Consider the following 13,773-nt stretch of genomic DNA (forward strand, 5'->3'; position numbering starts at 1 on the left):
TTACTTAAGTACAGTACTTGAGTAAATGTACTTAGTTACGCCAGTTCTTGAGAAGACAGATGTTTGTAATTTCCTCAATTCTCACGTATATTTATACTGTACATTTTGCGGTAAAGAGCCTATTGGCCAACCGACTGCTTTCTGAACACCTGCACGACACACACACACACACACACACACACACACACACACACACACACACACACACACACACACACACACACACACACACACACACACACACACACACACACACTTCTAGACAGATTGCATCAGAGGAGCCACACCATAAAAAAAAGAGATTGCATTTGATATATATTTTGTCTAGAGCTAATAAACTAAATAGTTTCAGGATTTCTTTTTTTTACTCCACCAAACCCCAGGTAGTCACACGGCCCAGTGGGCGCTCAGAGGACCAAAACAGAGGAACATCATTCCAACTAATTGCTTTCAAATGATCCACATGCATTAATGACAGTAACGATGGCAGCCTGGCAATTATCTTAATAACGGGGAAGCTCGCTTCACGCTGCTGCTTATTGAAAACACAATGCACTTTATCACTGTGATGTGGACACTATTCACACAGCTACACAAACACAGTGTACCGTATCACTGATGTGGACAATATTCACACAGCTACACAAACACTGTGTACCGTAGCACTGTGATGTGGACAATATTCACAAAGCTACACAAACACAGTGTACTTTATCACTGTGATGTGGACAATATTCACACAGCTACACAAACGTCCACGATGGAGGTTATTTGTTATAGCTTAGACAGCTGAACACTTCCCTGATCTTTCCCTGAACATTCCCTGATGTCACAATCCCCCCCCCGGCCCCATTGGCGCCTGTTTCCTCCGCCATCGAATGTGTGTGAATGGGTGAATGTAATGCACAATCCATGTAAAGCACTTTTGATAAAAAGCGCTATATAAATGCACCATTGACCATTTATTTATGAATATAGGTTTGGATTTCCCACTGATTTGTCCATGACTTGCCTACGGCAGGCACTTTGAAATCGTCAAATCGGCGCATCTGTATGATCCCAAACAACGTTTTATCTGCTGGGGGGGGGGGGGGGGGGGGTCTATGGAGGGAACATCCATGTCTGTTGTCATTCATTCTTATAGCCGGTGGGGATATTATGCTTTATCCTTACTTCTGGTCAGACTGGATTAAATACATGCCTGTCCTTTGGGGGAAATGTAGAATGGCCTTTTTGAAGCGTCGACTGCCTGGCCTGAGGCGACATGTCTCTGTGTGATCGAGCCCTTAACCCTTTAAGACCGGGAACGCACGCATCTGTGTGTCATTTGAGGATTTCTTTGGCTATTCAAAAATAGCAGATCTACAAGCTCATAGCGCGGCACCGACTGCGGCGCTATGAGCTTGTAGATCTGCTTTTTTTCCCCCCGTTTTAGCGTGAACATGTCTGCAAATCTTTAGTTTGTCGCTGTATTATCAATGGTTTTCAAACTTTTTTCATGTCAAGGACCCCCAAAATAATATGTATTTGACCGCGGATCCCATCTATAAATATTTGGTTCCAGGCAGGAGCAAAGATTTGAGTTAAAAATGTATATACAAGATTTGAACAAATGTTCACGATTTTTCCAAAAAATAGCAGATCTACAAGCTCATAGCGCGGCACTCGGTGCCGCGCTATGAGCTTGTATATCTGCTATTTTTGAATAGCCAAAGCAATCTTAAAATGACACAGATGCGTTCCCTTCCCGGCCTTACAGGGTTAAGCTCTCCCACTCGACGGCCCCTAACTGATTTCGGTGACTCAATGGCCTTTTTTCCACAAAGTGCTATTAATACCCTGTGGCCAACTTCCAGCTGGGTTTAAGACGCAGCATGGACTCTAAGGGCCGGCTACCAGTTTGGCTGATTTTGCATATTATGGTCTCCGTCGGCTGCGGACTAAATTGTTTAATACTTGATGTGGATCCATGTTGAGCCAAACGGTGAGCCACAAAAGTAGCAAAAAGTAGCAGATCTACAAGCTCGAAACGCGCCCCCTTTCGCGCCGCGTTTCGAGATTGTAGATCTGCTACTTTAGACGCCTTTGTGTGACTCTGTAGTGTGATCAAGTAGGCCGTTAATTTAACTCTTTACTTACATGTAAGTAAAAGTACCAATACTGCAATATAGAAATACTCTGTTACAAGTCAAAGTCCAGAATTCTAAATTTACTTGATTAAAAGTACAAAAGTGCTGGCATCAAAATGTACTTAAAGTACCAAAAGTAAAAGTACTACAATGTTTGAAAATAGCAGATCTACAAGCTCACAATGTGTCGCGATGCGACGGGTTGTGGGCTTGTAGATCTGCTATTTTCAAATAGCCTATGTAAAATAGGACTAAAGTGGTTAATGTGTGTTTCATAATATAATGTATTTATATTCTGAAAAGTAACTAGTAACTAAAGTTTTCAAAGTAGTAGTGGAGTGGAGTAAAAGTACAATATTTGCCTCTGAGATGTAGTGGAGTAGAAGTAGAAGTATTGGAAATTGGAAATAGTCAAGTAAAGTACAAATACCTCAACATCGTACTTAAGTACAGTACGTAAGTAAATGTACTTAAGTTACTTCCCACCACTGGGAGAGACAGCAATGATATCAAAGCTCTAGGGTTATCCCGTGCACTTCACATCAGCAAATATGCACAAACTATTCAGTAAATCCGACCCCATGCGTTTTATTTTTTTTATCTGGAGTGCAGAGGAAAAGAAAAGAAATGTTCCATGCAGGGACCTGAGGCTCCATGTGTTTGATGACACCAGCTCTTCTTAGAATGTGTTTGATGGCTTTTCGCTGTCGTCCTGATTTCACAGCCGTTCAGGAGCCCAGCGCCTTGAAGGAGCGCCTCACAGGAGCAACATATTTATTTATTTGTTTATTTAGACAGCATATTAACCTATTAAGACCTGGAACGCATCTGTATCACTTTTTGATCTGAGCTAAAAAAAAAAAGCATTGTTTTACACTTTGGCTATTCAAAAATAGCAGATCTACAAGCTCATAGCACGGCACCGAGTGCCGCGCTATGAGCTTGTAGATCTGCTATTTTTTTGAAAAATCTTGAAAATGATGTGCAAATCTTTGAATATATACATTGTTTAAAGCAAACCTTTTTCTTTGCTTCTGGGGGGTCCCTGGAACAAAACATTTTGAGATGGGGGTCCGCGGCCAAATACATATCATTTTGGGGGTCCTTGACATGAAAAAGTTTGAGCACCACTGATATAGAAACATACTTTTTTTTTTCAGAATACTGTTGGGATTTAGAAGACATTTGTAGAATCGGCCTCAGGTCTTAATGGGTTAACTCTTTCACTGCCAGACTTATTTCTGGCTGCGTGCAACCACTGCCAGCGAGCGTTTTTTTCTTTTCCTCAATTTTCTTCCTTCCTTTTAGTCTAGTCACAGAATATTTATATCCGGTATGATCGATGCTAGAAAGGCTAGATGGCTCAAGGGCGCGTCGCAAGCGTTGCTCAACCGCGGCCATCTTGCGACAGTCATTCATAACCATTCATAACATTGTGTCTATGGTGCATGTACTATTGAAATAACCATAGCGTGCTCAATTTTCATCCGATTTCCAAACGGTTTGGTGTGTTGTAATTGTAAACACCAAAGATGTAGTTATGATACTGCATACTTATAAAAATAACATGATGCCATGTGGCAACGTCGTACTCCATATTGGCCAGCAGTGCGGGTGAGTCATCTAGTGTTTATATATTTTTATTTTTTATTTAACCTTTATTTAATCAGTAAAAACACGTTGAGACACAGTCTCTTTTTCAAGTGGGAACTGGCCAAGATGCAGCGTTAAATTTACACAGTCTAAGCTTAACATACGAATACAAAAACAAACAACAAAATATATATCTATGTGATCGATCCCCTGATCGTTGCTAAACACGGAGGCTTTCTCTCTGCTTCCGAAACAAGTAAAAATGTCATCGCGAACAAATAAAACACCAAAACACGTAAAACACGTCAATGGCGGTGTGGGCTTTGGAAAAAAACAAACACGTCACCCGTCAATGGCAGAGAATGAGCTAATTAAGTTAACGAGTTAATTCAGCAACATCCGCAGTGCCCAAAACAAACAATCATATAAAAACAAGCAGAACATATAGAGTACTGTATATACATTTCACAGGGAAAACAAAGCATAATACAGTAAATACAAAAACAGAGGTGCAAAACAGGTACAAGATGTGCAAAGGTTATCTATTTAAAGGGATATTTCACCCACAAAATGACTTTATTTCTATGGATTAGTCACCCCATGGAGACTTGAATTCATGGATATTGTTTAGTTTTTGTCGCATTCCTAAGCCAATACTTTGATCAATCAAATTATTGTCTTAGGAATGTGACAAAAACAAAAAAGATATCCATGAATTCAAGTCACCATGGGGTGACTAATCGAAATCATTTTGGGGGTGAACTATCCCTTTAAGGCTAAGACTAAAACACTTGTTTACTCATATGTTATTGCACTATAAGGAAATAGCGGCATTTTAGAGCGTGTATATTTGCATACACGCCGAGTACCCTGGCTCTGTGTAGGATGACAGTTGGCTGTACAAGCCGTGTGCTCCTGCTCTATATGGTGACAGGACTCCATTGTTTCAAAACAAATCAATGGTGCCGTGGGCGTTCGTATGGGTGCACATTATTTTCTTTAACCTCATTTGCATGTGTTCTGCGGTGTCATTTATAATTAGTTTGTTGTTGTTGTTGTAAAGCAGCATTTTTTGAGAAAGAGCGAGAGAGGGGGAGAGAGTTTTAATGAAAAGAGTAGGACATTTACACACTGCCAGTGAAAATATACAAAACGTACTAACAACCGTGGGGGTTAGCAAGTCCTTCTCCCATGTCGGCCAACGGTGAGAACATGGTGCATCATCAGGGTTATGGGGGGGGCACAACAACATGGCACTGCCACCACCAGCGTGTGATGCCCAACGGGCCAAACGAGGTACATACAAAATATGCATATACCCACTCAATACGCTTAACTCTTTGACTGCCAGAAATTTTAGGCAGTGTGTCCACCACCAAAGAATCCCCCCCACCCCCTCCCTCTCTCTTCCCCGGCTGAAAACACAAGGTGAGCTCTTCCAAACGCCCACGGTTAGAAATATTTGATCAGCCTGTGTGTGTGTGTGTGTGTGTGTGTGTGTGTGTGTGTGTGTGTGTGTGTGTGTGTGTGTGTGAAAATATTTCAACAACTGTCAGCGATCAGATGAAAACAGCGAACGTGAACATGCAGCGAACAGACACTTTGTAACTGGCGTATTTTTTTTCCAGCATACCGTAAATACGTGGACGAGCTCCCACTTTGCCTTCCCCCTGAAGTGCTCAGGACAAGTCAAAACACTTGCGCGCGCACACACACACACACACACACACACACACACACACACACACACACACACACACACACACCCCTTACTGTGTAGCAGGAAGGGGCTTTTTGAAGTAAAGACCTAAATGCAGGTGGCAGGGGGTTGAGGAGTAAACCGAGTCGAGTGATAGAGGGAGGTAAATCATACGTTTACCTACCGTGACACACATGTACATGCTGTATACTGGATGCGCGCGCACACACACACACACACACACACACACACACACACACACACACACACACACACACACACACACACACACACACACACACACACACACACACACACACACACACACACACACACACACACACACACACACACACACACAAATCAAAAGTAACAGGCAGCAGCACACACCCCCCCCCCCCCCATACACCAGGCAGACAAGTGTCTTTTCTAGCCAGTGGGTTTATTGGAAAGCTTTCTCTCCAAAGCCACCATGAAACACCAGAGATTAATTGTCAATCTGAAAGAAGCCAGTGTGGGGACGCCTGGAGAAGCTCCTGGCGTCTCGTCTCCTCACTTTAACCCATTAAAACCCTTGGAAAGCGTCCGTGTGTCACTTTAGCTACATAGGTTTTTTTCTTAGGATTTAGAGCAGTGGTTTAGAACAGTGGTTTTCAACCTTTTTCATGCCAAGGACCCATTAAATTGATATACATTTGGCCGCGGACCCCCATTTGAAAATGTTTTGTGCCAAGGACCCCCAGAAGCAAAGATATCAGTTGATTAACGCTTAAAAAAAATATGAATATTCAAAGATATGCACACTTTCTTCAAGGTTTTTCAAAAATAGCAGATCTACAAGCTCATAGTGCGGCTCATAGTGGAGCTTGTAGATCTGCTATTTTTGAATAGTCAAAGCTAAGTGGTTAAAAATGATTGTGACGCTATAACTCATTTTGCTGGGGACCCCCTGGTACTCCCTCAAGGACCACTGGTTGAAAACCACTGGTTTAGAACTCAAAAATAGCAGATGTACAAGCTCACAGCGCGTCGCTTCGTGAGCTTGTGAAAGTCCGTGGCTAAATACTTTTTTTTTTTGGAGGGGTATTTGGAACAACAAAAAGTTTGAGATCCTTAGAAGGCATTAGTAGAATGGACCTCGGGTCTAAGACCGGGAACTCATCTGTGTCATTTTAACATCTCTTTGGCTATGTTTTGATAAATCGTGGAAAATTTGTCAAGATCTTTAAAAATACATATATATTATGTTTCAAAGCGAACATTTTTAACTCAGATCGGTGCTTTTGGGGGGGTCCCTGGAACAACATATTTTTAGATGGGGGTCCGGGGGCCAAATATATATAATGTTGTCCTTGACATGAAAAAGTCTGATTATAGCAAGCTTTCACGATAAATAAAATAATAAAAAAATAGCAGATCTACAAGTTCATAGTGTGGCACTCGGTGCCGCACTATGAACTTGTATATCTGCTATTTTTTAATAGCCCAAAGACATTTTTAAATGACACAGACGCGTTCCCGGGTTGAATGGGTTAACAGAGGAGGGATTGTACCTGTTTGTAGCAACGTGTGATGGATAAGTGCGGTTGTCAGCAGCGCTGTAGCGCTGTCAATGTGAAATTACACCCGCCATCGCCTCAGAGGAGCTGACGGGGGGGAGGGGGGGGGGGGGGGTGGTGGGGGTGTTTGGGGGGATGTGGGGATGTGGGGGGGAAGCGGAGAGGTGGAGTCGGGGGAAGTGTGCGGCTCCGACAAGGCAATTAAACGCACCTTGGGCTTGATGGCTTTCTAATTGGAGGCTGATCACATCGGAGGTACGCTGGATTACGGCGCGGCTTAATGAATGAGACAGACAGAGCGTGGCAGATTAGTGCCGTTCCACCTCCCCCCCCCCGCCCCCCACCCCCCACCGCAAGAGGAACCGCACTGAGGGAGGGAGATTGTCTGTGAGCCGCTGTGTGTGTGTGTGCGTGCGTGCGTGCGTGCGTGCGTGTGTGTGTGTGTGTGTGCGTGCGTGCGTGTGTGCGTGTGCGTGTGTGTGTGAGAGAGAGAGAGATAAAGAGAGAAAGGGAGAGGCGGAGAGGGAGAGAGACGGAGAGTCTTTGTGAAAAAGGTGAAACACAGTGATGTGGCGTGCGTGCGCAGCGTGTGTTGGCGTGTGTGCGTAGCGTGCAGGTAATTTGCAGTGTGCCTGTGCAGTACATTAACTTCAGTTTGTGTGTGTGCGTGTGCGTGTGCGTGTGCGTGTGCGTGTGTGTGTGTCAGTGTGCGCACACGCACACACACACAAACATTTGCATGTTTTACATTGACAGAGTGTTTTAACTTGCCTTGACTTCAGGTAGTGCGTGCGTGCGTGCGTGCGTGCGTGAGCAGAGGTGTGATGAGCCGTAACTGAAATGTAGAAAACAACTATCTGGGAGCGAGCAGAGAGGAGAGAGCAGAGAGGAGTGTAGGGAGAGTCTGGGAGCAGGGGAGAGCCAGGCACGGTAAGGAGTCGGAAGAGGATCAAAGAGGGATGAAGCATGCCTAGAGAGAGAGGGGGGGGGGGGGGGGGTTATCATGAGCATAGTTAATTGTCCAATGCAGGATCCCCCAAAAGAAAGAAAAGCCACTAGCAACAGGCAAACAGCCTTAGTTTAAATACAGTACATACATTAGGCTATATAACACCACATATAGTAGTCTGTCTGTCTGTCTGTCTGTCTGTCTGTCTGTCTGTCTGTCTGTCTGTCTGTCTGTCTGTCTGTCTGTCTGTCTGTCTGTCTGTCTGTCTGTCTGTCTGTCTGTCTGTCTGTCTGTCTGTCTGTCTGTCTGTCTGTCTGTGTGTGTGTGTGTGTGTGTGTGTGTGTGTGTGTGTGTGTGTGTGTGTGTGTGTGTGTGTGTGTGTGTGTGTGTGTGTGCACATGTGTGTATATATGCGTGTATGTATGTATATATGCATATATGCACGCACACATTTTCCTGTACTCATATTAGGACTATTTTAAGGTCTGATCTGTTTTCCTTGTTCTTTCTTTCTAGATCTATTCTTCTTCCCTTTCCTGAAAACTGCAAATGTGTTTGTGTGAAAAAACATGACGCCTATGAACCTGTGATGTGACAGAACAGAACAGCTGCAGGAGTTGAAGTTGAAAAACCCTGAAACATTAAATCACAGGATATGAAGAAGTGGGGGGTTGCTAGAGTGCAGACAAACACAACTGATTGCCAAAAAGACCTTTGACATGAAATGGTCGGGTAAACACATTTGCTACCGAATGAAGGGCCTAATAATTAAGGCTCTGTTTCCATTTAATGTGTCAGAGTCTGTCCACAGTGAGCCACCATGCAACAACAGCAGCTCCCTGACTCTGTCTGACCTGGAGCCTTCATTAGTCGGCAATCAACTGACAACACCTGTTTACCCTCCTGTTTCATATCAATATGGCTCTGAGAGAGAGAGAGAGAGAGAGAGAGAGAGAGAGAGAGAGAGAGAGAGAGAGAGAGAGAGAGACCAAAAAGAGAGTACCAAAAGTAAAAGTACTAAAATGTTTGAAAGTAGAAGATCTACTAGCTCACAATGTGTCGCGATGCGACGTGTTGTGAGCTTGTAGATCTGCTATTTTCAAATAGCCTATGTAAGAAATAGGGCTAAAGTGGTTAATATATGTTTTATAATATAATAATTTATATCAACAAAGTAACTAGTAACTAAAGTTTTCAAATAATTGTAGTGGAGTAAAAGTACAATATTTTCCTCTGAGATATAGTGGAGTAGAAGTAAAAGTACTGAAAATTGGAAATACTCCAGTACAGTAAAAAATACCTCAACATTGTACTTAAGTACAGTACTTGAGTAAAGGAGATGGAGAAGAAGAGGAGAGGGCAGGCCAAATAAAAGATAAAAGCAGAGGAGAGATACAGGGATAAGGGGATACAACATGAGGAGGGGAGACAGTAGCAGAATAAAGGGAAAGGGAAGTTGAGGACAGATGGAAAACAGCGGGGGAAGAAAAGCGTGAAATATATTTATTATTATTATATTATTATTATTATTATTATGACTTTGGAAAGATGAAGAAAGGACAGCAGACAGAAGAGGAGAGAGAGTTGGTGAGAACGGGGAGAAGTGGATAAACACATGATGCATGCTTCTTCCAAAACAGCCGTCCTAATAGCTCACACTACACACTACGTCCGAGCTGCAAGGAAAAAGAAGCAGGTCCCCGAGAGCCAGCTCAGCGATCTAGCCCCGACCATGTTTAAGAAGGAATACGCAGCCGTTCCCCTCGCTCAAACTACTCGCGGCGGCGTCCAGAGAATGCTCTCGTTGGAATTGGCGAGCCACGGCGAAAAACTACAATTGAAAAAGGAGCAGCTGATCGCGAATGTCCAGAAGGACGAAAGTGACCGCAGCTCGATGCAGGTGAAGGTGGCCGTTTTGACCGCGAGGATCAGAAACTACCAAGAACACTTACAAAAGCATGCCAAGGACATGGCGAATAAGAGACGCATGCTCATGGCCCTCGATCGCAGGAAGAAGATTTTGAAGAACCTCAGGCTGGTCGACTACGATGCCTTTGAGAATGTGTGCCAACGGCTGGGCATCACCCACACCTTCCCTCCAGAGTATTACAGACGCATCACCCGCCGCTGGCTGGCCAAAAAGGCCCTTTGCATCAAGGTCTTTCTGGAGGTGCAGAAACAAAAAGCAGAGCAACAGTTGAAGATGAAGCAATCCGTGGCCTCTGGTGTTCATTAATGACCTGACCATTGTGAGTGGTGTCCAGCATTAGCACTCTCAATCCGTTGGTTGTATCCTCCATAGCCATACATGACCATCTGAGTCTGACATCATGAATTCCATATTTGGGCATGGGCAAGGCATGGCTGACCTGAGAAAGAATCTCCAACTATCTCCGATCTTCGAGATTTGACTCTTCACCGATGTTCAAGACAAGACTGAACCTTCAAGATCTTCGGCAGAGAGCGATCTCCAGGACTTCTGTCACCGGGTTTTTAAGCCGCTCTCCCTCGACACTACTCAGAATCCAGACTCATCATCCATTGGCTAGAGTTGCTGTTGGTAGTTATAGCTGCTGGTTCCCACCTGATGTTGTGGTATTGATACTTTTACTTAACCCATTGAGACCTGAAGCCAATTCTACATGTCTCCTAAATCTCAACAGTTTTCTGAAAAACGTATGTTTCTATATCAGTGGTGCTCAATCTTTTTCATGTCAAGGACCCCCAAAATGATATGTATTTGGCCGCGGACCCTCATCAAAATATGTTGTTCCAGGGACCCCCCAGAAGCAAAGATTTGAGTTAAAAATGTTCGCTTTAAAAAAATATATATTCAAATATTTTCACACATTTTCACGATTTTTCAAAAATAGCAGATATACAAGCTCATAGCGCGGCACTCGGTGCCGCGCTATGAGCTTGTATATCTGCTATTTTTGAATAGCCCAAAGTGTAAAATAATGCTTTTTAGCTCAGATCTAAAAATGAGATTCAATGGGGTTAAGTAAAACGTTTGAGTACTTTTTCCACCACTATATTTTCTGAAAGGTTTTACACACTTAATTGTGCTCAAGTAAAACTTTTGAACGCAGTCACTTCTTCCAGCCCTGGTGAGTTTGTGTCATTAATTGGACCCAGTCATACCAGCCCAGCTCCTGACAGCGAGCGAGGCAGTGAGTGACTCATGGAGAGCAACGGCGCCGCAGTCACACAGGTCAACAGTTTAATTAACCTCCATTTACACAGGCAGGTCGCTTAATTAAGAACACATTTCTAATTTACAATGACGGCCAAGCAGACACGGAAAGTCCTCCTGACGGCGGGTGCTCTGCTGCGCATACAGAATCATACGGCACTTATGGGTTTGTAAATATTACATATGTGGCCTTTCTCATGTTACGAATGGTTCCCACGTACGTTTTCAGCTCGAGAAGCAAAAGAGAGCTGAAACATACAAAAATACATTATTGTAGTGAAAATAGCCGATCTGCAAGCTCAAAACGTGTCACATCAAGACATGTTGTGAGTTTGTAGATCTGCTATTTTCACCAAGAATCTGAAAAATAAACGTCACTTTTTCGTGAAAATATTATAATTTTGTTTAATAAAATATTCCAAATATTTCACATTTTCTTTCAAGATTTTTTGAAAATAGCAGATCTACAAACCCAGCAGATCTGCTATTTTCAAATAGCATATAATAATATAATAATAGCCGGTGTACTGTATATCGGTGTGCTCATGTGGCCTAGTAGTCGTTTCTTTTGGGCTTGTTTTCATATAAGCCGGTTTGCTTATTTCTCTCACAAAATCTGGCAACACTTCCTCCATCCAGTGGACCTGTGGTCAAGTGTGCTCAAGCAGTCAGTCCTGCTGAAATGTCCTTGGACAAACAAACAAAACAAACAAACAAACAAACACGCTCTCTACCGAGTGCCAAGGGACCATCGCTCCACGGCTGACCCGATGCCAGCGACGGCCATTTACCTTCAGGAGGTCAAGGTAGTGTTTACCCAATTTACACTCCACAATAATCAATAGTTTTATCCTTGTTCATTACTGTGTTCGCCCTGTAGTTACCCTTCACACTCTGCTGAGAAGTGGAGGAAGAAGTATTCCAATTTGTTTTTGCTTAAGCCTTTTAGACCGGGAACGCATCTGTGTGTTCTTTTAAGATTTCTTTGTGCTATTCAAAAATAGCGGATCTACAAGCTCTTAGCGCGGCACCGAGTGCCGCACCACAAGCTTGTAGATCCGTTATTTTTGAAAAACCGTGAAAATGCGTGCAAATCTTTCTATATATATACACATTTAAAACGAACATTTGTAACTCCAATCTTTGCTTCTGGGGGGTCCCTGGAACAACATTTTGAGATGGGGGGTCCGCGGCCAATTACATATAATTATGGGGGTCCTTGACATGAAATAAGTTTGAGAACCACTGATAACTGTTTAGAATTTAGAAGAAATGTAGAATCCCCGAGAACAGAAGCACCTGGAGCGCGGAGTCCATCGGTTTTAACCCATTAAGATCTGAGGTTCCGATTCTTACAAAATGTCTTCTAAATTCTGACAGTTTCTTTAAAAAAAAAACATGTGTTGCTACATCAGTGGTTCTCAAACTTTTCCATGTCAAGGACCCCCAGAATTATATGTTTTTGGAGGGACCCCCATCTCAAAATATTTTGTTCCAGGGATCCCCGCAGAAGCAAAGATTTGAGTTAAAAATGTTTGCTTAAAAAATATATATTCAAAGATTTGCACACATTTTCACAATTTTTCAAAAATAACAGATCTGCAAGCTCATAGCGCGGCACTCGGTGCCGCGCTATGAGCTTGTATATCTGCTATTTTTGAATAGCCAAAGTATAACATAATGGTTTAAGTGGTTACATAGATGCGTTCCCGGTTTTCATGCGTTAAACCTTTTGCCCATAATGACATGCCCAAAATAGTGCCCGCCAGGTTGGTAGTGGTTAAATGAAGCTGCGTTGCCAGGTGCAATGAGGCAAACAGGTGAGTGAGAGGCAGCGTGCAGGATTTAGACATTGATGTCCTGCCAGCACACAGCACCAGCTGCTCTGTCTGAATGACCTCTGTCACAGAGAGGAAGAGCCTGTTGACTCTACGCGACGCAATGTGAGCTTGTAGATCATCGGCTATTTTTCAATATTAGAACTAGGGCTTGGTTACTTTTTTCCCTTCAAAGAAATGTAGTGGAGTCAAAAGTGCAATGAGTCTTTGACATGTAGTCGAGTGACAGTCAGAAGTATCCACTCAAGTGAAAGTACTTTGTTTCTGTCCCCCACTGATCCCACCATCTCTTCCCCTCCAAAAAGCCCCCACACCCTCCACACCGACCTGTAGTTTGCATCAACCGAACTACGTCCAACTGAAAACTGTCCCTTAGACAGTAATTAACTCATTGACTGCTAGAGTTAAACATCATCTATAGCTGCCCTTGCCAGAGATTCCGAGCGTTTTGACTAACTTTCGAAAAATTATAGAATATGTTTCTTCACAAGGACCCACCCACCGATCACTTTAAAAGACGTAGCGTAGCCGAGTCTCGTAGAATCGGAGATTGCCGTCGCGATCGTTCATGAATGTGCAGGTGCCTTAACCACTGTGTATCTTAATACACCCATATATGGACATAAAAAGCCTATTTGATACATTCACAGAGACAAGGCTTTAAGACTCATACTGAGTGGCACAACTCACATTCCAGAGTATTGCAATAACAACAGATTACACACACACACACACACACACACACACACACACACACACACACACACACACACACACACACACACGCGCGCGCGCGTTTAGATGTCTGGA

General features: G+C 43.3%; 2 protein-coding genes across 2 annotated transcripts in view; both read left to right on the forward strand.

Annotated features, from left to right (window-relative positions):
* Window positions 1-13,773, forward strand: part of LOC311036847 (CD209 antigen-like protein D) — a 580,951-nt gene that overhangs the window by 34,364 nt on the left and 532,814 nt on the right. The window lies entirely within an intron of this gene.
* On the forward strand, window positions 9,548-10,165 carry LOC311036900 (small ribosomal subunit protein uS15m-like; the record flags this gene model as incomplete). The annotated part of the gene is made up of 1 exon (XM_084045910.1): window positions 9,548-10,165. The coding sequence occupies one exon, from the start codon at window positions 9,548-9,550 to the stop codon at window positions 10,163-10,165; it is 618 nt and encodes a 205-aa protein (XP_083902036.1).

Source organism: Gymnoscopelus microlampas (assembly GCF_963454915.1).
Source record: "Gymnoscopelus microlampas genome assembly, chromosome: 20".
NCBI classification, from domain to species: Eukaryota; Metazoa; Chordata; class Actinopteri; order Myctophiformes; family Myctophidae; genus Gymnoscopelus; species Gymnoscopelus microlampas.